Genomic DNA, 22,015 nt, shown 5'->3' on the forward strand with positions numbered 1-22,015 from the left:
TCTCACAAATTATAAATGTGTTCATTATAAGCTAATGTATGATTGGTTAGTGTGCCTTACTGAGTATTTTCAAATAGTTACAGTAATCGATTGAACTCCAATAGCTTTAATAGCTGAAAAATTGTAAATGTTATCATTATATGCTCAGGTACACTGAGCATTTTGACATTTGATTGGAGTGTGTCCTGTATACACTGCCAGAGATATAAATAGAGTAGCAGCTAAGCAGACTCAGTACAGTTCAATGCACTCTATATCCTATGACGTTTCCATGTCATTATAATGAACTTATACATAGATAATGATTATGCCAAACTGAATATTTTGAAATTTTAATATAGCATGTATTGTGCATAAAGGCTGGACTATAAATACAGTTGGAGTGAGTATGACTCCATAGCCTTCAATGCATTCTATGTCTCATCATTGTGATTCTGAACAGGTTTCAACAGGCATCCAGACACAAAAACAATTCTTATACTAACTAGAAGTTTGAAGGAGGTTTGTGCCTTGATACAAAAACAGCTCATGTTTTATGTTGCAAAAAATTTAACATAAATACAAGTGTAAAAGTTATTCATAAAGCTGATTCAGCAGTGTCAGAATCATTAACGCGAATTACAATAATTTGTGAAAATGAACAGGTTTCTCCCAAAGCGACCAGAAACCTGCTGTGCTGTGAAGTCAAGCTGTGAGAGGCCAAGCCGCTTCATGAAGAACAAAAAGACAAAGACAGTAAATGTGTAGCAGCACTCTGAGTCAGTTCCTCAGAAAAAACAACTGCAGCTTGGCTTTCATCTCTTTTAAGCTTATAATTAAAAAACAAATATGAGCTGAAATTAAAGTACAGTTTACCATTCATTATTTATATCAGATCCTACATCCTGGTGGTATCTCAACATGTGTTTATGTAAATGATTAATTCAGCAAAACAGTGAGAAAAACAAACAACAGTTTTGTTGTATGTCAAACAAATTTTCAGCTGTATAATCTGCATTAAAGCAGCTCACATTATCTGACAATTATAACCTCAGAAACCTGCTGGCATTCACACATTTTTATTATCAGTCCATTAATTGTAGTCTGCAATGGTGGAATAAGCACTTGTTACTGACAAGCACACAGAGAGGGGCACTCAAATGAACTATTTAAAGCTCACAAATGACTAGGTTTTCTGATTTCATCCTTTAACTACACTGAATTTAAAAGTTAAAAATCTGATGAATATTTATGAGGAAAAACAGAATCCTCCCAATGGCAGAAACAGGAGAATTAAGTTCAAAGTTGTCGCCATGAGACATGAAATCTGAAATTCTTTCAGAAACAATCATTAGACTGTCTGGGATCACTGAAATGTTGTGTATTTCTCTTCAAATCGGGGACATATTTTATTTATAATTATCTGGATTTAGCCTTTCTTCACTGTAAGGAAAATGAAATAATTTACACCACCCTCAACACGCAAATACTGGGATGTATTTAACTTGTCTCGACTGATGTATTCCAATGTGGTCTGGGTATAACACACCATATGCAAGCTGTCATCTAAATTACAGCTTGCCAGTTCAAAATTTGCATAAACCCCTGAAATGTTGTATTTATAATTAATTAACTTCCTTTTCATTTTCACACATTTCAGCAAAAAGGCTAAAATGTTATTTTACTGTACTGTGGGAGTCAGCTGAATGACTGAAAAATGCAGGTTTATAAGTAATGATATATATATATATATATATATATGTATAAAAATATTGATTTTTCTGAAGGTGCAGCTTTAATGGGTTTTATATATCTACTCAATAATTAAGACCTGTGATCTCAACTGGATGGAAAAGCAGCTCAAATATATGCATGTAATATCCTTTTTAATGATGTTTGAATATTAAACAATGAACAATGTATCAGTTAATACCAATAAATGATCACTCATTGTTATAATAAACAAATCAAGTGATGTTGGTACACGTTCCTGTCCACTAGGTGACAGTGTCCCCTGCAGAACAAATACACTGCTGTCTTCTGTGGCAACAGCATGCACACAAGGTGACAAGGGAAATTTGAATTAAACAAATACTCGCACTGGTTCGCTGGCTCTCTTCTTATCAGTCTGCTCTCACATGGAGAAGAAAAAAGATCAAAAAGACACTGGACGGGCAAATGTCCCATTATGTTTCAAGGCACATGGAGCAAATCATAGCCTATTAGATAAGCATCACCAAGCTCAACTCCTGACGAATCTGAAATAACATTTCAGATCAGAGATTTGTCGGTGAAAATGATAATGCGAGGGCAGAAGGGCTTCTGGGTTTCTTGAAGCATTCAGTATTCACACATATACAACAAGCTCAGCAAGTGCAGCTAATAATTTCAAGCCTGAACAAAACATACGTGTCTTATCAAAACGTGTTGATATACCTACCACACGTGTATATACCTAACATTTTGTTCTGTGGCATATACATCAAAGAATCCTACTGACAAATACTTAAAATGGCTACATGTATCATGCATATGATTCTTTAACATTTACACTGTTAACAAAACAATAACATAAGCTTGTAAAGTTTAATTACAAATTGAGTGATAATAATTATAATACAGTAAAATTTAGTGGTAAAATTAATTCTTAAAAAAAATTCATCAAAGGCACTTAGCACCCACTTGTCATCAAAAATGTGTCACAATGTACATCAAAAATGTACAGTACATCATTGATTTGAATGATAAGGCACCCCTGTATAGGCTGTATTATACTGTTATACTTATAGGCTGCTATATTATCACTTTTTCATGATGAATGACTGTCGACAAGTACTTGGCATTTGTGTTACAACTCAAGCATAACTCCATTTAAAACCTTTCTATCAATTTTTTTTACCATACTGAGTGAAGAAAATCTCATTGATTGCTTCACCATAGTGCTACTCTTACTCCTGGTATCCAGTAGAGTCCTTTAAGACCAACAGACACTCTAAAATTCAACCCAAAAACATTTAAGGTGTGTAATCCTAGATTTCTTAAACAGTTTTGATGTCATTTTTGGCACAGCTTTGGCACCTTCTGTACTTTGTTGCATTGTACTCATAGTTGCAGCTACTTGCATGTTCTACTGCAAAGTAACACTGAGCTATCACGTCATGGGTAATCAGGGAAGTAACTACTGTTGAGAATTTGTGGATTTCAGCAAACTGGAGGGGGTTTGCATTCTACAGTTTAAAAAAATTACACAAGGTGTGGTTTTTCAGTATTTTTAAACTCAATGCAGTTAAACTTGACTACTTTTAGGTCAACTTAAATCAACAAATAAAGGATTCAGTATTTCACAACTAGAATTTTATTTCTGGCAGTGTGGAGATGGCTATTAAACACCACTTTTACATTTTACTGGAAACATAATTGAAGAAATCAGTGAATAACTTGGTATCAGATTGAAATTTTAAAATGGGGGATGAAGGGGCTATTAAAATATGTAATTTGGGGCTGATTTGGGCTTGATTTTAGAGTGTGTTTTGGCCTTGGTGAACTATATTTAACAGCTGCAATCAGGCAAGCAAAATGCAAGTAACTCTGTAGTGTCGGTAGTTTATGAGATTTTTGTTAGAAGCAGCCAATATGATGGGAGCCGATTCCCTCTCATAACTGCTATTATGATGTAAAACACCTCCACCATCACATCAGTAGCAATATTCTAACATGAAATGATAAAAATTTATACTGAGTTGAAGTGATATTTACAGCAGAGTCTGGTTTGTGTCTGGGACCATTAGCAAACAAAGCTTTGGGTAGCCACAATGTTTCCCACTGTACTGAAAAACAAACACAAAGAACACAAACATACTATAGCACTTAAACGATGTAGGCTATCAATGACATATAGCATGCTTGTTTAAAAGACAACTTCTCTTGTCTTCTTGTCTGTTCACTCTCGTTTGACATGTTTGAGTTGGGATTAGAGATAACAAGTGACAGTGTCCCTTTTGTCCTGCTGCTGGTCTATCCTGAAGTGGGATCATGACTGGGCACACAGTTTTGGAGACAAAAGCTTTACTGCTTTGTCAATAAGAGAAGTAAAGAAGATCATCAAACTGGAAAGACCAGAAGAGTTCATAGGAAAATGTCTTTGGAAATCATGACAAAAACGGTATGAGGCGACATAAAAATAAATATTACAAGGCTGCTGAGGTTCATTTGGTGGTCATCCAAATGCACATATGGGCTTGGTATCATCTGCCTTTAAACATTCGGATTTTGTGCTTGTCTGCCAGCAGCAGGGTGACATTATACTCATAATCTCCATCATGGACTCCTGTGTGTCGGAAAGCTCCAGCCAAATGGTTCTCCTCCCAGTAGTGATGCCAGTTTCCATACTGGTCTGCACCAAATCCAAACACATTGACCTAGAGCAAAGGAACAAAAGCCAGTTCACATCCACATATTATGAGTTTTTTTTTATTTCACAAAATACATTGTTATTTTTAAAAAAAGCAATAACTTCTAAAAATGTGATAAAATGTTAAGACTCATCAGGCAAGTTGTCCTTCTAAAAATATTCCACTACACATTTCTTTGAGCAGCTCTAGTTTGTCAAGGTCACATATGTACTCAATGTGGTGGTTCAACTTACCTCATCACATATGTGGACAGCGAGCAGCAAGCTGAGGAAGCCGGTTGAAGGATATCGCCCATGACTTTCAAGCCAAGACTCGTATACATACTTGAAAAATGTTGGATTGTAAATCAACACCTGCAAAAGAGTCATAGGTATTTCTACTCCTTTGTAATTTACTGAGACAGTATAATAATTCAGCTCTGTGCTCTGCATTTCTGCAAACTTTACAGCTACATAAATAACTCTGTATTGAAAAAGAAACAATGTCATGGTGACAGAATGTTCAATATAAGCTCTATACACTGTATGACTAAAAGCTTGTGCACACTGCTATCCACATACTTCTTTGTACTTTAGGTCTGGGGCTGTCCTTCATGGTTTGGGCTAGGGCCCTTAGTTCGAATTAAGGAGGTTCTTAATGCTGCAGCTTACAGTGATTGGACATCATTAGACAATCGTGTGTTTCCAACTTTTCCAATTGCACGACACCAGGTTCATAAAAACTGGTTTTCCCAATTTGGTATGAAAGAACATGACATTTACAGAGCCAGTGCTGTGTATGGACACTGGACTTTTTTTCAGCACACACACACAACGGACAGCTAGTGGACCATGAGAAGATATTTGCTGAATTTGACAAAAACTGTGTTTTAGAATCACTGACTCTACCTTTAATGGGAGCAAATCCCTGCAGCCAGGTTCCAAAATCTGAGGAAAAACCCAAGACTAGTGGAGGCTGTTGTAGCAACCTGATTAATGCCCATTGTTTGGTAATGATGTTTTTGGGTGTCCACATATTTTTGGCCATGTAGTGTATATATAGAATATCTTAAAGGTACCATGTGGTGTTTTCTTCTTATCAAAAAAAAAATCTGTTTACAATATAATTTTCTTACCATAAGACGTGTATCTTTCAAGCCTAACAAATGTCTTTCATTCCTCATAAAACATTTGCAAATCTGATTTTTTTTAAAAAATTCTTCATCTCCCCTGTGTTTCTTGGCACTTTATCGCCACCTGTTGATCAGTGGAATATTTTATCGCATCACCACTCTGTTCTTGCAAGTATGTCCTTGTGGATGAGATTAAAATAAAATTGGGACCAAGTCTTCAAAACGTTGCTCCATAGTGCTACTACTAGTCAAACATTCCACAGGGTACCTTTAAGTTTTCATCCAAAACTTACCTTTGATATTTTAAAAAGTAAATATATCATGCTCAAGCAAATGCTAAGCCATGTTTAATGACAAAGAAATAAAAAAATAAAGGATTATGACCTTTACTTACCTTATCTTTATTTGCCTTTATCCTGGATATAACTGGTATATACGTGCTGTAATACAAGAAAATACCAGCGGCTTAAAATTTGTGCTTTCATTGCCTTGAAAACAGCCTTAAATCATGTTTTTGCTGGACACAATTCTGGCTGTCTACAATTGGTTGTAATCAAATCCAAAATTGCAGAATAAGCATATTACATGATTTCTATCTAATTTGAGTGATGACACATCTAAAAATAAATGCCCAGTGTCAGGAATATTACAGCTGTGTGAGAAAATCTGATTTAATACCATGGGAAGATTTTGCAGTTATCACAGGAACATATGCTCACTGTCTGCAATTTTTATCATTCACCATGTGAAAGTGAGCAATGTTGAGTTGTTTGCCATCCCAGAGTGGTGGAAAAACTGCAAAGTTAAAACATATAAATGAGAGAGGCTGTTTGAAAAAAGGTGTGCAATACCCATGAGGTGCCACATTCAGTTTGCTTATGAAAAGTGACTGCAGGAAGAGTTAGATATAAGCAGCTTGACATGAAAAACTTGCATGTGTGACATTTTCATGAATAGAGGAGCTAAAAGAAAACAATCATATTGTACTGACAAAATGTAAATTTACAGTCCGTGCAAATTCTACACCACGCCTGTGCAGCCTTTAAAATGTAAAGGGTTGGCTGAAATGAAAAGTAATGATTACATGGTAAGATACAATCCGGACAAATGTTTCCAATTAAAGTAAGGTTTATCAAGGCTATTGCCTCTGCAGCAATGTGTCTCATTAAAATTCAAAGATTATACAGACTGGTTTAATACCATTTGGAATTGTCGGCTGTACAGTATAACAGTCCAAATAGGTCTTCTGCATTTTGTAGTGAAAGGATATGAAAATGACTTGTCATTCGTCTGATGTGCTACACCATAAACCCTAATGTTTAACACACACAAGCTTGACATTTTAGCATAGGCAAATACTTAATTTTAGGACTGTTATTCAAAGTGAAGAATGTGAATGTGGATCAAACACATCCAGTCCTGTGCCATCTTACATAGTTCTGTCCTTCAGCAGTGTCCAATTTTATTTAACAAGACTAGAAAATGCAGCAAAAATAATTCACAACACCCTTTTAAAATCAAATGGCTGCTGGGCCAATGCTGACATTACTGCCAGTAAAGTGAAATTTAATGATGCAGAATGATTGCTTTGGCAAAGTAGGAAGACATCTACACATTTATAGCAAACATTTGTTTGGATTTACTCGTCCTTCTACCATCTAACATGTTGGCGTGTTTGAGTTATTGGCAGTGGCGTTAACTGGCAGGGGCATCATTTTGTCATCTGGATGTCCAGTAATCAAGCTAATGATTACAGGTCATTGGCTGAAGGTGAAATTTAGTGGAAGATTAAAATTGAGCAATTATCCTTGTTACGGCAATCTGACAAATAGGGATATAGAGTGAGTGTGATTGTTATGAAGTACATTGAGTATTTGAAGAGTGTTAATGATTCTGGGAGTTAACACTGAACTCCGATTTCATTGAAAAATGGAATATTAAATGATGCATCTCTGTGCCTCACATTTTCAAATGAGAATAAAAGCACATTTATGTCTCTATTTATAACCTGCATTCATTGATTTTTTTTGAGGGGGGGCGCTTTTGGGGGCAATGCAGAAAGTTGTAAACACAACACTGACATATTATCGCCTCATAAATGATGATATGGCTAAAGTGTCAGCAAACAGTTGCCTTTTTTTACACATCGAGCAGACAGGGAGCAACATTAGCATTCATTTGAATTTTTTTTTTTTTTTGGTCACCCAATGACTTTAAGTCCAATATTCACTCTCCTTTTAGCTCTGTTTTGGTCTCCACTACTTGCTGAGGAAAATATCTGTCTCTTGCTGAGGAAAATATCTGTATCTTTAGCCACAAAATTCTTCACTATATTCACCAGCTAACACATTTATTCATTTGACATCTTGTTGCAGCTGAAAATGATGTTGATGTGAGCGTGTGAGACCTTGACACCTTCAACATTACACACAGTCATTTGATGCATTCTTAATATAGAAATATTGATAAAAGCAGCTTTAGCATTTGATAAGTACACTTACTGTTTAATGGTGCCCGTGGTCAGAGCACTAATGAGCCATTGAAGGTCCAGAGTCTTAAAAGGGATAAGCACCAGACTGGTGGTGTTGTCCAGGTCTATAGCACTTTCTGGATACATGACATGATGAGTTGTTCTGGCCCCCACATCCCCCTCAAAACCAGTGGTGGGAGCTTGGTTCATTCTGCAACGACAAAGAAGCAGTGTTTTTCATTTCAGGATTATTTTTCTTACATAATGATTGATCTTTTTCTTCTTGTTACTATGCCATCTTTATCTTTTTCCAGGACAGCTCAAATTGAGGTTTATTTCACCCACATGTTTGAAAGATGGGGAACATTTGGTGTACTAATCTCCATAATCTACAAAGGGGTTATAGTAATGGACCATGTGTTTAGTTTTCACTAAGCCCCAAAGTCAGCCAAACCTGAGGGCACAGTGCCATACGAAAACCAGCCTTGATCATTATTTTGAGAAAAAGATAAAATAAAATAAAAATAAAAAGGAAATATATAAAAGAAGAAAGGAAAATAAAAAGCACAATTTGTCCCACTTCACCATGTTTTGGACATCCAAACAGCAATTCAGAACAATCCAATGTCCATTTACAGCACAACAATTACCGCTTGGCAAGCTAGGCGAAGCATCCCTATTATTATGTCCAACAATACTCACTCAAGCTGGAGCAGTAATTGGTGGGAACATAGTTTGACAGTGGCAGTTGGTTTGGGTCAGTGGAGGGATATGATAGAGAAGAAAAATCATGAAACTGACCCCACATGTGACTAGCATCACCTGTTTGGGTGCTGAGGTCTGAGCAATATCATCTTCCTCATTACTGACTCTGCGATGACAGCTATATAGCAAACTGACATTTTCAGCTTGAGCCTGTCAGAATTCAAAATGACCTGCAAGAAATATTCTGTGTCTAAGCTTGCAGTAGCTATTTCATGTTGCAACTTTACATATAAGATGTGGCCTCCTGGGTAAAATTTGGGAATGACTCCCCACCTAAAAGACATTCTTCGGCAAATAAAGTCAAAGGTAAATGGAACATCAATAGATATATATGGTTTTGGGGAAATGGGGAAAATTTTCAATTTGACAACAAGTGCTAATTAAACCTACATTAAATATTTTTTTGGCCACACGACACATTTAAGTTGATATGGCAAACGTGTTAGCAAACATTTGCTGTTTTGCTCTGCGCCAACTCCTGAGAGAAATATGTGGCTCTTTAACTACTACAAGCTTCATAAGTTAGCTGCTAATTTGTCTGTCTTCTATTTGGTTTTGGGAAAGTAGTATACAGTAGGCTTTTTTGCTGAAAACAGCTGCCTGCTGTGTCTGAGGATGACGCTGATGACAGCAATAAGACTGCACAAAAACAGTTAAGTTGTGTGCCAGAAAACAGAAAAAAAATAGTTGAAACACTGAATGCCCCGTAGAAAAACAGCAGAAAAAAGCAGAGTTGGGTGATCATTTTCGGTTTGGGTTTGTCACAACAACTGATACGTTAGACATACACATGGTAATTTGACCCATTGTTCATATAAAAATAGTAACTATGGCAGCTTCAAAGCTGTACACAATTCATTTTCCATTGTTAAGTAATGCATATTTGGCCTTCACAACTTTCTCTTTCAACATTTTGTGCTCAAGTCAAAAGGATCTAATTCAGCGCCTAATAGAAGCAGATACATCAATGTGTTGAAAGGTTGAAAATGAGCTAAATTGAAAAGAGTATATTAAATCAGCTCATGAAAACAGGAGGGACATAGAGTCATGATGCACAGCTGTCTTTAGTGCACCAGTTAACTAAAGCAGTACTGCAGCTGTGAAATGGTGGCAAAGCCAGTCAGTCCCAGAGGAAAAGAGAGGAGCATCACCAGTAACAAAGCTGCCACACCAGATGCGACTGTGGTTATTATTGACACAACACTGATTATGATAATGCATCATTAGTTGTAGCATTTTGGAGGAAGCAACCTGCACTTCATAAAATAATGATGTGTCGAACACATAAAACTCTGAATGGACTGTTAGGGCTTTGAGAACATGGTCAGCTGCAACACACTGCAGCGCTCAGCTGGCACATCTAAACCAAACCAGGCTCATGACTGTGACTGAGCTAAAAGTGCAATATATGGAAGAACAGAAAAATTGGTAAGAGGTTTTATGGTGCAATGTCTCAGTGGAAAAGTGCAGTTTTTGACAGGGCTACATTGGTGGGTTCCTCCTGTTATGCAGCTACAACATGTGGGAATTTAAGAATCGCTCAGCAAATGGATCCCTGCTGCCCATAGCAGATGAAAATGCATGGCAGCAAGAGCTGAGGAACACCATGTCACATATCTGACAGTATTATGTTACTAATTCATCACAGCTGCAGCACATTCAAAAATATTCTACTGTAACAACACATTACTTTGTGTTAGTAGTACATGTTGATAATGTTTTCTTTTGCTCTTAATTCTCTCTTCTATTACAACAGACTTTGCATTCTCTTCTTCTTCTACATATTTTCCTATTGCTCACTTCCTCAACTACAGCAAAGGGCTAAGATCAAAATTACTGCAAAGGTATTTCCCATTTAACTTCTTGCATAACAGTTGCTAAAGGCAAAGCACTTTACTATTGTTAAAGATCCCCTCCAGACATGTATTAAGATATATAAAAATACTCAATATAAAAAAAGTATGATTACCCCATTAAAATCCTATAAACGGCATCTACTCTTCCCTCATTAAAAATTCCAGAATCTATGAATACGAGGATTTATAAAATGGGTAGTTAAAATCTTGCAATCTGATTGATTAAGAGCTGTGCTATAATGAGTGTATACTACAGCTATGATGTTTGAAGTCCTTTTATAGTTCTATTGTAAATTATCACTCTGCAGCTACCGTTAAAATGTTGACCACATTCTGTAAGCAAGCAGGGATGATGCAGAGCTCCACCAACCACTGTCTCTGCAGCACCATGGTGCAAATACTTTCAGATGTGGGCCTTGAAGCAAGAGAGATAATATCTGTAAACAGGCACAAATGTGAGAGCTCTCTCCAGAACGACTGGCGATTGAAGGTGTCCGAAGAAAGTGGAGCAGTATCCTCGCCGCACTAAGCAATGCATATCCTAACAAAATGAGTTGGCCTAACGCTATTGCAAACACTTTGCAATGTGACCCCAGTGACGTTGGACATTTTTCCCATGGGTGTACAATTAATGGGAACATTCAAATTAATGTGGATAAGTAAACTCTGGTTAGACCCCTGACTGGCTTGAAAGTTAGTTAGTTCTTGTTAATGACTCTTATAATGTAATATTTAATAAAACAGTTTTTTATTGGATTGTGTATATAATTTATATATCTTGTAATATTTGGTCACTGTTTTATAAAAGCACTCTCACTCCTGGAGGTGGTATATTGTGATTATATCACAATGTGAATTTCATTTCAGAACTTTAACTGGTAGACAGATCTCGTGTAAGCTGCATACTGGACCACGATTGGCTCCAAACTAGTTGTGAGTCACTAATCCTGCTCATAAGCCCACCCCTTAAAATAAGATTTTCAATGAACACAGACAAAATTTCCTCTTTCAGCAGATGAATGTGAAAACAGGCTTCTAGTGACAAACTCTGCACATTAATGAATCTGCACAGTGAAGCTCAAACATCCAACTGTAAGAACAGAAAGAAATACATATTTTTGAGCACAGGGGGACTTTAAAGAGCACAAAATTGTCATCCATCATATATAACAGAAGGGGCATTTAATCGTTTACCAACTTTTCATGTTACTAGAAAGTTCCCCTAGAGATCTGTTGAAGATTGTATGCATGTTGTGGTTAACTTGCTGCAGGGTCAATCCTATGATAATGCAATTCTGTAAGGGCACTCAAGAAGTTAACTTACGTTATTAAGTGGATTCAGCGGGCTGCTCGTCCACTTAATCTTGTGGGGGCGTGTGGTGTCAACTGCTCTAAGGAGGTGAATATTTCAGATTGGTCTAATCAATATTCAACTTCTGCTCTAACTCCCCCTGGCACTGGAAATTTGTACCAGATGGACTTGAAACAAACTGAAGCAGATGTACTGAGCCTTTGAAAAGCCCATCTCACCAACAAGATGGTTTGCTCACGCACAGGAAACCCAGGCCCTGTACCTGGAATACACAAATACTCAGAAAACACAGAATACATGGAGCAATGTGAGATGAAGAATCTCTTAAATCTTAAATATTTAAATGGAACAATTAGGATTAACATGTCTGTGGCTCACAGTACTAATAGATTTAGGGAATCAAAACGCTCAGAGCGAGAGAGGAACAGGTCTGCAAAACCCTTTCTCCAGAGAAAGCATGAAACCAGGACAGATGACTCACTCGCAGTGAAGGAATGAAACTCAGATTGAAGGTCTTTTTTACTGATGACAGAAATCTTGACCAGTGATTTATAGCAGGACTATTTGGACCTGACTGGTGTTAAGTGCTGGTACTTTGAGCATCAATCAACTTCACTCAACTTAGAGGACCAGTGCATAGGATTTAGTGGCATGTAGCGGTGAGGTTGCAGATTGCAACCAACTGAATACTCCCCTCCAACCCCCCGGCCTTCCCCTTCCAAACGTGTAGGAGAACCTACGCTTGGAGGTCAAATGTATAAGGCCCTCTCTAGAGCCAGTGTTCGGTTTGTCCGTTCTGGGCTACTGTAGAAACACGGCGGTGCAACATGTCGGGCTCCAGGGAAGAGGACCCGCCTTGTATGTAGATATAAAGGGCTCATTCTAAGCACATGTGAAAGCACAACTATTCTTATTTTCAGGTGATTATACACTAATGAAAACATACTTATGAATATTACATTCCATTTCTACCAAGTCCATTCAGCTAGATGCCACTAAATCTTACACACTCCACCTTTAAGTGACTCTCAAAGGTTAAAATATACTGTACAAGGCAGGGTGAAATGTACAAAGGTTGCCAGCAGTGATTAACATTAGAATTTTGCTGATTTTTGAGCCATCACATTTATCCGCAAACATGAGTGAAAAAAATAAACTTCGACTTCAGTGGGTGAATACTACTGAGACATCAGATCAGACGGACTGCACCGAAAACATCAAGGACTTCATTAAGGAAACATCACAGAGGCAGATATTTTAATTGTTTAGTGGATTTCACATCAATGCATCATCACTCAGTTTAATGTCAGTCTTGTGTAACTGGCCAGTGTGAGTCTGATATTGCCGCACACCTGCCAGTGTGGGTTATAGTTTGCTGTTGTAATGTCTATGCAAGGCTTGATCTATTAAAGTGGCATCTCGCCTCAGCATTAGTGACCGCAGCAAAATCAAACAGTAGGTGGCAGTCATAGGGAGTCAACATGTCACAACTTGTTGTTAATTCACAGATAATATCAAATTATGTAAAGGAGAAATTTTAAAAGTTGCTAATTTCTTCAAGAGATTTTGTTCTTTGAGCATTTAGCCATTTGGGGAAGTTTTGGAGAACTTCTGTGAACTTGCCAACTTCTGTTTGTGTTCTAACAACAAGACAAAAGAGTCACTTTTGTCTTATGAACCCTTTGTTGTAGGTTGTATATCATCAGTTAGTGACCTCACATCTCTTATTTGTTCAGCAGTTTATATAGTTCTGGTATTGCGCCCACTGAAAGCTGTTTCCACCAGAGAAACACTTTACCAATCAAAGCTTTGTGGGCAGGATTACGAATGCCGATGTAATCTTTCAACACAGCTTGCTAGCCACCTAGCTATATCAATAAAAAGGCTGTTGGCAGTCGACTTACATAAATAACAACTCTTAAAACATAATGAAACGTAACTTCTCCTAGCATCTGCTACTACAGCTTCCATGTTAACTCAAAATGACGTCAGAAGGGTGGATAGGTCACTTGCCACTGATTGGTTAGAGCAAAACGAACACATACAGAAATCTGCTAACATGAACACTGTTTCACATTCAGTCTGATTATCAGGCTATTGATTAATGGGTACATGATTAAAGATTTTGTCTGTATGTAAATGTTGGCCAAATAATTGATGAGAGCTACATTACTACTGCTTATGTATTCATATATACAGTCAAAGCATTATTTAGTTTTGACATTAAAACATTACAGAGATCAGAATGGATTTGGGCCAAACATTTAGTTTGTCTGCCTCTTGAAAAGTGAGAAAAGTGTTACTGTGATGCTGATAAATGATTAATGGCATCTTTAATGTCATGGCTGTTTGCCTACCAGCAGACTGTAGGACATCATTTGTCTAATTATTATTCATTTATGTTAAAAATGCTCAAAGGCAAGAACCATAGTATTCTATAACATAGCCCTGTGCCTCAAGGTGCAGCCAGATCACGCAGCATGTAATGGCCAACTAACACTTTAAAGGTCAGTGGTATTTCAGTACTGTCTCATTTCTTCACATGCTCACTAGCTCGTTGCTGTTACTTCTACTCAACTTTGTAAGGTTCAAAGTGTGTTGAGTTTTCAAAAATGCTTATGTGGTTCCAGCTGACTAATGGTCATGATGAGGAATGAACACTGTGTACATTTTTATTAGGTAGAGTGAATGCCAGAATGAGGCTACAGATGAGATGAAGACACAGAGTGTCAGGTGTGATTTAAAGCTTGAGGCTTTGTAATTAACTGGACGAATACTATACTTTCACTCATGTGATACTCTAGGTTGTTTTGAGAACAGCATGGCACTTTGCCTGTTAGCTATTCTGTGGAAAATTTGGAGTTCTCCTGGAACCACAGCTGACATCATCCACCCTTTTCCTAAGTGTGGGTTGATGAAATACCAGTGGCCCAGGTCTGTAGACCCAAGAAACTGGGTAATTATGTTTGAAAAGTTGTTTGATATACTGTATGTTTGTGCTTTGTAGGTAAATAGTAGGATGTTGCTATTCATCTTGAACTAATAAAGGCAGACACTAATAAAGATACTAATAGAGGTATCCAGTAAAGAGTTAAAAGTAAAAACATGTAGTATGCAAGTTCATCCATAGATAAATTTTGCCTTTTGCTAGACTGCCAAGTAAGATTGCCAACAATGATGAATGTCCTTCACTGACCGATTAACTGACTGACAGATGCGCAGCTGCCACCATGCCTTACCCCGAGCAGCTCGTTAAAGGAGCTCTCATCCTGCACAATGTGGGAACACCTAACGAGCGCTCAGACTTGTTAAGGGAGCACGTACGAGTTATCCTCCATCGTGTGAACTGCATTCGTTAAGTGCTCATGATTGCCTGACATTTTGGGTGCGCTCAACTTTGAATTCATCTTCCATAAATGGTTTAGATAATATGTTGGTTGGACACGCTTGTAACAGAGTAGCTGCATCAAAAAAAAAAAAAAAAAAAATTCCTTTAATGGTTGCTTTTTGGAAGCAAGCAAAGCAGCCATTTATTAATAATTCTGAAAAATAATTCACATATTATGTTCAACACTGGCAGGAAATCATTTTTACTGGTACATCCACACATTCTTATGGAGAGTTTGTTGATTTGGATGACAGCTATGTCTGGCTACGTTTGTCTCTCATATTGATCATATTTGACGTCACTACCTCAGCTGCCCCCCATTATGTCCAGTTTGACAGCAGTGTCTTGGATGTAATAATGAGCAGCATTGGAGCAACCAAAGGAACTTGTATTAATTAGCACCCTTTCTCTTTGCTCTGACTTCCAGTTCAAATTTGGGAGTTGTCAGCTGCAAAAGTTCTCTGATGACTAATCAATTGGCGGATGCTTTGACCAAAACAACCAAGAGTAGTACAGAGGCCTGATAGCTTTGTCACAAATTGATCATTTTGTTTCAAAAGAATGGTGGGTGATTAATTGGTGGTTGTCTTCTGCAGGAGCAGGAAACCCTCCGCCCCAGATATCATTCAGGCAGAGGAAGGAGAGATGGCGGACTCCTCTGATAACCTTGAGGTTCAAATTAAAAATAAACTGAACTGGTCACATCACGTCATAACGTCAATGCCCTCTTTAGAAAAGGCCCTCCTCAAGAAACTGAGATCATTCAGTGTGTGCAACAAGCTACTGAAGAAACTGCAATTCTGGTTTAGCAAATACACTTGATTTATGCACACTTGTCATGGGTAACTAACATAACTGACATAATTGATTGGGCACACATGAAAATGAAGTTTTAATTAGAAATTTTAGTAATGATGGATCTCTGAAAGCACTATTACCGTAAAGCAATAGTAATAGTAATAACGCAAAAACAAGCGTTCAATAGTTCAGTTGAAGCTTTAGGGCACTAATTATAGCAAAAGTGCAGATTATCTGTCCTTAATCAGAGATTGTTGATGGTAAAAGTTATTTGTAAGGAACATTCTGGTCATTGTTGAACCCCCAGGAATATATCATTATGGTAAAAACACTCTCACAGAGAAAGGAGAAAGTTCATTTTCTGATTTTTGTAAACAGGTTTAAAGAATGTCATAACTAGTTGTGAGGCAATCTCAGACTACAGTGAAAGCTAGAAAGCTGTGTGAAAAATCCCTGTTTAAAGCCAATTTCAAACAGGGATTTTAAGTCACAAATGTGATGTGCCTACCTATTACATCTGCTGGCTTCAAGATCCATCTTAATGAAGTTATTTGCAAGGGCTTACATCATCGTGTAGAATATAAGCTTGACTGATCCCCAATTCAGCAGAGTAAATATGAATGATGAGACAATCACACATCCAAGAAGCCTACTTCTTTTCCAATAAAAAAGCTGGTGTGCCCACAGTGCATATAGCTGTACTGAGAGAATATGATTGCATATGACCAGATATTCTGTGTCCAAAAGAGATATGAGCACATGAAAAAAAAAGAATCCTTATTTGTCTGGATTTGGACAGACCAACATTTCATAAAAATGTATTCAGGAGTGTTACCCTCAAGCACGATGCCCACGTTTTGTAAAATATGTATTCCACACCTTATTGTTACAGCGCTTGTTCTTGTGTAGCTAGGGTGACCTTTTGGCTCTGTACCATGGCTTCCAACCAAGCATGAATCCAAATGTGATGCTCCAGCCAGAATAAACAAAAAGAAAATAGCATATTTCCATAGCATGCTACTGCAGGGATCTATTCCGCTAATAGCTAAGTAATAACTCTTGTCTTGGTGCTGTCCCTGTCATTCGATAATTGAATTGGTAGACAATGCCATGCTGCTGTCACAGCATGGGGCTGGCAAAGAAGATAAGTGCAGTAATGTGGCTTTATACAGAGGCAACATGTCACAGCAGGCTGAAAAAGCTGCGCTGTGATAAATTAAGAGCCATCGAAGAATGCTGCGTGAAATTTGCTTTTGGATATTTAAGCGGGGCTTTGGTTACTCTCTTGATAAGATCTCCGTGTCAGCCACATCATCATGAAGCTCATTTTCCATCAATCTTAACACAGTTCTCCTTTCACCCAGAAAATTGGTTAGGTCAGTCATTGTCTCAGCCCCTGCGGAAACATCTCCACCTCTATTCCACAAGCTCAAACTACTGTTTCCAGTGTTCATTTTGAAACCAGATTTTGATTCAAGTTTAGTCATTTAATGAAAATGTATATTAGTTATAGTAACATTTAAGTCCGTTGATTATTGTTAGTTTTAGCCAAAATTAAGTTACACATTTCAGTCTAGTCTTCATCAGTAATTCTGTAATCAATTTTGAATTTTTTTGTCTTCTAAGCATTCTGAGACTATAGCTGTCACTGTTGTTGGCAGTTAGTTTTTAGAAGGCACACCGGTTTTGCCTTCTATGCCAATGTCACTCTAATCTGTGGTAATACAACAGACTAAATTTTTTTTTCAGTAAGTACAGTTGTCATTCCCAAACTCTGTCATTCTTGCTAACCTAGTATTACCACAGCAACTTTGTTTGCTAAAATACTATTCACTGTTTGGGTTTAGCTTGAGGCAAGCAGCTAAAACGGCAGTCACATTTATGCAATTTAGATGGTTGACAACCTGCATTAGTCTTGCAATCATTCCTTCCCATAGCAACACAAAAGATAGCTGAGTGAAATTAACTTAAGCATTACATCCACATATAACACCGATAATGTCACGTTAGCTTACCATGTTTTCATAGTTTGTCCCAGCTGTTTTGTCCCAACTGACAGAGAATATTACCATGCTTTATGACAAGGACAAGTGTGTTTGAAGCACAGTCACTCATGTATCATTTTCTCTTTGCAGTTTTTTTCTTCTCATTTCCACAGTTATACAACTGAGTGACATTTGTTTCCACTGTATTATTCATGCTATGCTATGCTATATTTATAATACATAATACAGTTAAATGTTTTGTTATGTCCCTCACTGTTATGTTAAACTTTCCATTACAATTAATTGATCATTATTTGAGATGAGTCTACCAGACCAGTTTTGTTTGTTTTTTGGTCAAAATTCTTCTTCCTTATCTCCACTGTGTGTCTGTGTTACAGGAGAGATGAAGTGTGATTCCACTACCTCTGTCTCTTCAGCTCCATGAAGTTAGCTGTACTTTACTAGATAAAAGTATAGACTTTATGTCTAAAATGTACTTTTTTTCTGTGATCAAATACAAACTGGAAATGGGTATGATGTACATTTAAGTTTCCCTAAAATGTGCTTTTAGAGATTGTATGTGTATTGGCCTTAGAAGAACAAAACACATAATTTAAATCTAATTTTAATATTTGTGATGACTTATTTGTACTTCAAATAACATATCCTTTATAAAATTTCATTATAGTAAAGCCACAAAGCTTACTTTTGTCTGTCAAAGGCAGATGCAAAGGCTCTTTTTATGACTCAAATCTATTTTACCACTGCAATCTGCTGAGCAAACAAGAGGCTTTAGCCGATAGGCCAATGCTGTTCAATATTCATAATAGTCTATAAAGGAGGCTTTAGAGGATCTGGGTGAATTGCATTGTGGATATTTGAAAGGCATTGGTTTTCAGTCTGTGCTCTGCTTACAGTAACTGGACTGTGTTCCCACAATGTTTCTGAGCTGATATTGGTTTGAAACATTGAGTTTAAAGATGAGGGTTTTCTGCTGTTGCTCACGATAAATATCTTCTACAACGATTTACAACATCCCACTGCCTCCTTAAGGCAGTCATTTTTGTGCAGAAACAATCTCAGGATTCTGATTGAATTTGTATTTCCTGTAGTGTATTTGTAGTGAATGATGTGATAACAGTCTGTAACATTATTCAAAATTGTTACAGTATGCTGTAAGATAGATTCAAGGGAATACTACTCCGCTCTTTAGGAATTTGCATATTCCATATATACAGCCTATAGTTCATGATCAGTATTTATACAGTCTTAACAAAACAACAAGACAACCAAGACTCAAATCTATGACTGGTCTGAGCAAGACTGTTTGTTTACCCTTTGACGTCCAAATTAGCTTAATTTTATCATAAAGCCAACAGTTATGCAGCTGAAAGCACTCCCACATCCCTCAGAGAAAATCTTCTTGTCTTGTTTTCCATCTTTTCTTATTCATTCTCTGCAGAGCTGCAATTGGTGTGACAGATTACAGGGAGCAACAAACACCCCTCTTGTTTCCTGCCGCCCTGAGGCTATAAACAATAAAAAACGATAAACATTTGAATACTCAAACACAATTGTCTTAATCTGCTGCTTTGTTAAGATGATTTCCTCAAACGTTTATCTTGTGCAGAACACGGGTGTGTGAGGTGAAATCTCCTACCGCACCTCTGAGCTGCAGGCTGGGATCCAGCAAAATAAATGTGTGAGAGAGACGGGAACACTACACAGCGAGCACAGAATTAATTGATTTGAAATAAGAAAAAACCTTGTTGTATACATATAATAAGATGGATATAATGCAGGTGGTTTAGTGAAATGTTTGTTTCAGCTCTGATCAGTGCTACAGGTAGTGGAAAAAATAAAAACATACAAACTAGAGCCTGAAACTACTAACTAAAACTTATGAGTTAACCACCAAGCCACAAAGATGCCATCATTGCAATATTTTGAAAAAGCACAACATACTAAGGTGGGAAAACATGGTTAAATACAACACACTGTGTCTCATTTTCAAGGTATTACACAATATACCTCCTTCACCACTCTGTACTTACATTACATTAAAAACAAGCCAAGCTAGTAGAGCAACAACTAGAGGAGATTGTCTTACTCCTAGAAGACAAAGTAGTTTTGGCCAATCTTTTTCTGTCAGAGCCTCTCAGGATTGGAACAATTTACTGCAACACATAAGAAACTGTGCCAACTACCATTCATTCTCCACAACATTAAGAGCCTGGTTCATTAGAAATCAAACTCCTGAACACTAGAACAGTGAGCTGTTTTTGTGTTGTTTGTTGTCTTATTTGTCATTACTATGCTTAGTGTAAGAGCTGCTCCTGCTTATCATAGGCTCTGAAGGTATCTCAGCATTACTATCATAGGCATTTCAGAAATGTTATTAATATGCACTGTCCCTGTCAAATAAAGTAATTATATAAAAATAAAAAATAAAAAAGCAAATGAAATGAAAACCAATCTTCCAGTCCAGATAAAGCTCAATATCTCAGGCATCCAGGTGGAGTAGTGGTTAAAGGGAAACTTTGACATTTTTCAACCTGGACCCTATTTTCCAATCTTTTTGTGTCTAAGTGACTAATGGGGACAACAGTTTTTGAAATTAGTCCAGTATTGAGCGAGAGCGCTTCAGCTGGCAGCTGCTAAACGGGCTGCAATGTAGTCTGATGGGAGAATAGTGCCCGTCAATGTATGTCCACTAAAAGTGCTTGTTTTTGCCACTGACAGCCTTTCACCTGATCCGGTCTGTTTGTTATTGTGTCTAACCAAGTCTCGCTCAAGGAGAAGTCTTGTTCTGAAATCTTGTGAGATTGTTGTTGAAATCAGCCAACTATCTAGCCATCCACTCAATCCACTTCCTCCTAATAAGGCAAAATGATCTTATCAAGTCACCTTATATTGATGTCATCTGAACTGAGTCACTTCCCTGGGTCATAATTACTATGGCTGCTAGATGGCCTAAACGTAACTATAGTCGTCGTTTTTGCCTGAATTTCAGACCTATACTGTTGTTTTCCTTATGAGGACGGGCTGGTGCAGCAGCTAGCTGAAAATGTGCGGTATAACTTGAGGGTTGCCAGATAACTTGGTCAGATACTCCCTATATCTCACTCTTTCACTCTTTATTAAAATTTCTCCCTTTTTGTAGAAAACAGAAAAACCTGGCAACTCTGCATAAACCTTACTGGTTAACCCCACAAGGAGTTAAAATAACAAATTTGTCTGAAATTGTTAAAAATATTGGTAGGAACAATGCAGCAGTACCTTGACATCGGAAGGGACACATCTCTAACGTTCAAACCCAAATCTACACCTATGGTTTAGATAATCTGTCTTAACTGTTGGCTTGTTTACAGTCCTTTGATTGTCTGACCAATCCTATACAATCTGGTACAATCTCTTTGTAAACAATAGAGATTTGGGCCAAAGCCAAAAATAACTGAAATGATCCTTTAAATGATCCTCCAAAATGTGTGAATATGTTATTTTCAAATTCATACTACAGATTGAAGTGCTAACCTTATGATGAAATCACTGGAGTCGATGATGCTGCCGTACTGAGACCCCTTCAGGTTCCCAGAGTTCCCCACGACGGAGCAGGTCCTGCAGCGTTCTGGGCTGGCGTCCATGAAAAGCACCTCATCAGGGATGACTTGGAACAGCTCCTCCACCACTTCACTGAAGTTGGCTGGCTGCCTCTCTGACTGCAACCACTGGTGACACAGCAGAGACAGGCCTCAGAGAGAGCCACGGCTCCAGGGCCATTTTAAGTAGAAGTGATTGAACAAGGGCAGCGGAGCTCAAGACACCGAGCACATTTTTGAAATAACCTCAGGGGCGGCTTAGCTCCGTCTGCGGGGGCTCTTTTGGCCTGGCCTTCTTCTGGTGGCTTTGAACTCAGAGAGACAGCAAATAAATGCTAGA

At 37.6% G+C, this 22,015-nt stretch overlaps 1 protein-coding gene across 1 annotated transcript in view; it reads right to left on the reverse strand.

Moving 5' to 3' along the window:
• Window positions 1–1,042: 1,042 nt before the first annotated feature.
• LOC137197967 (CMP-N-acetylneuraminate-beta-galactosamide-alpha-2,3-sialyltransferase 1-like) overlaps window positions 1,043–22,015 on the reverse strand; it is a 62,735-nt gene continuing 41,762 nt past the window's right edge. Inside the window, exons 3-7 of the mRNA XM_067611520.1 lie at window positions 21,611–21,804; window positions 8,004–8,183; window positions 5,897–5,942; window positions 4,625–4,744; window positions 1,043–4,397 (exon numbers count right to left, since the gene is read on the reverse strand). Of these exons, the coding sequence (XP_067467621.1) occupies window positions 4,224–4,397; window positions 4,625–4,744; window positions 5,897–5,942; window positions 8,004–8,183; window positions 21,611–21,804 (714 nt within the window). The 3' untranslated portion in view covers window positions 1,043–4,223. The remainder of the gene's footprint in view (window positions 4,398–4,624; window positions 4,745–5,896; window positions 5,943–8,003; window positions 8,184–21,610; window positions 21,805–22,015) is intronic.

Source organism: Thunnus thynnus, chromosome 15 (genome assembly GCF_963924715.1).
Source record: "Thunnus thynnus chromosome 15, fThuThy2.1, whole genome shotgun sequence".
NCBI lineage: Eukaryota > Metazoa > Chordata > Actinopteri > Scombriformes > Scombridae > Thunnus > Thunnus thynnus.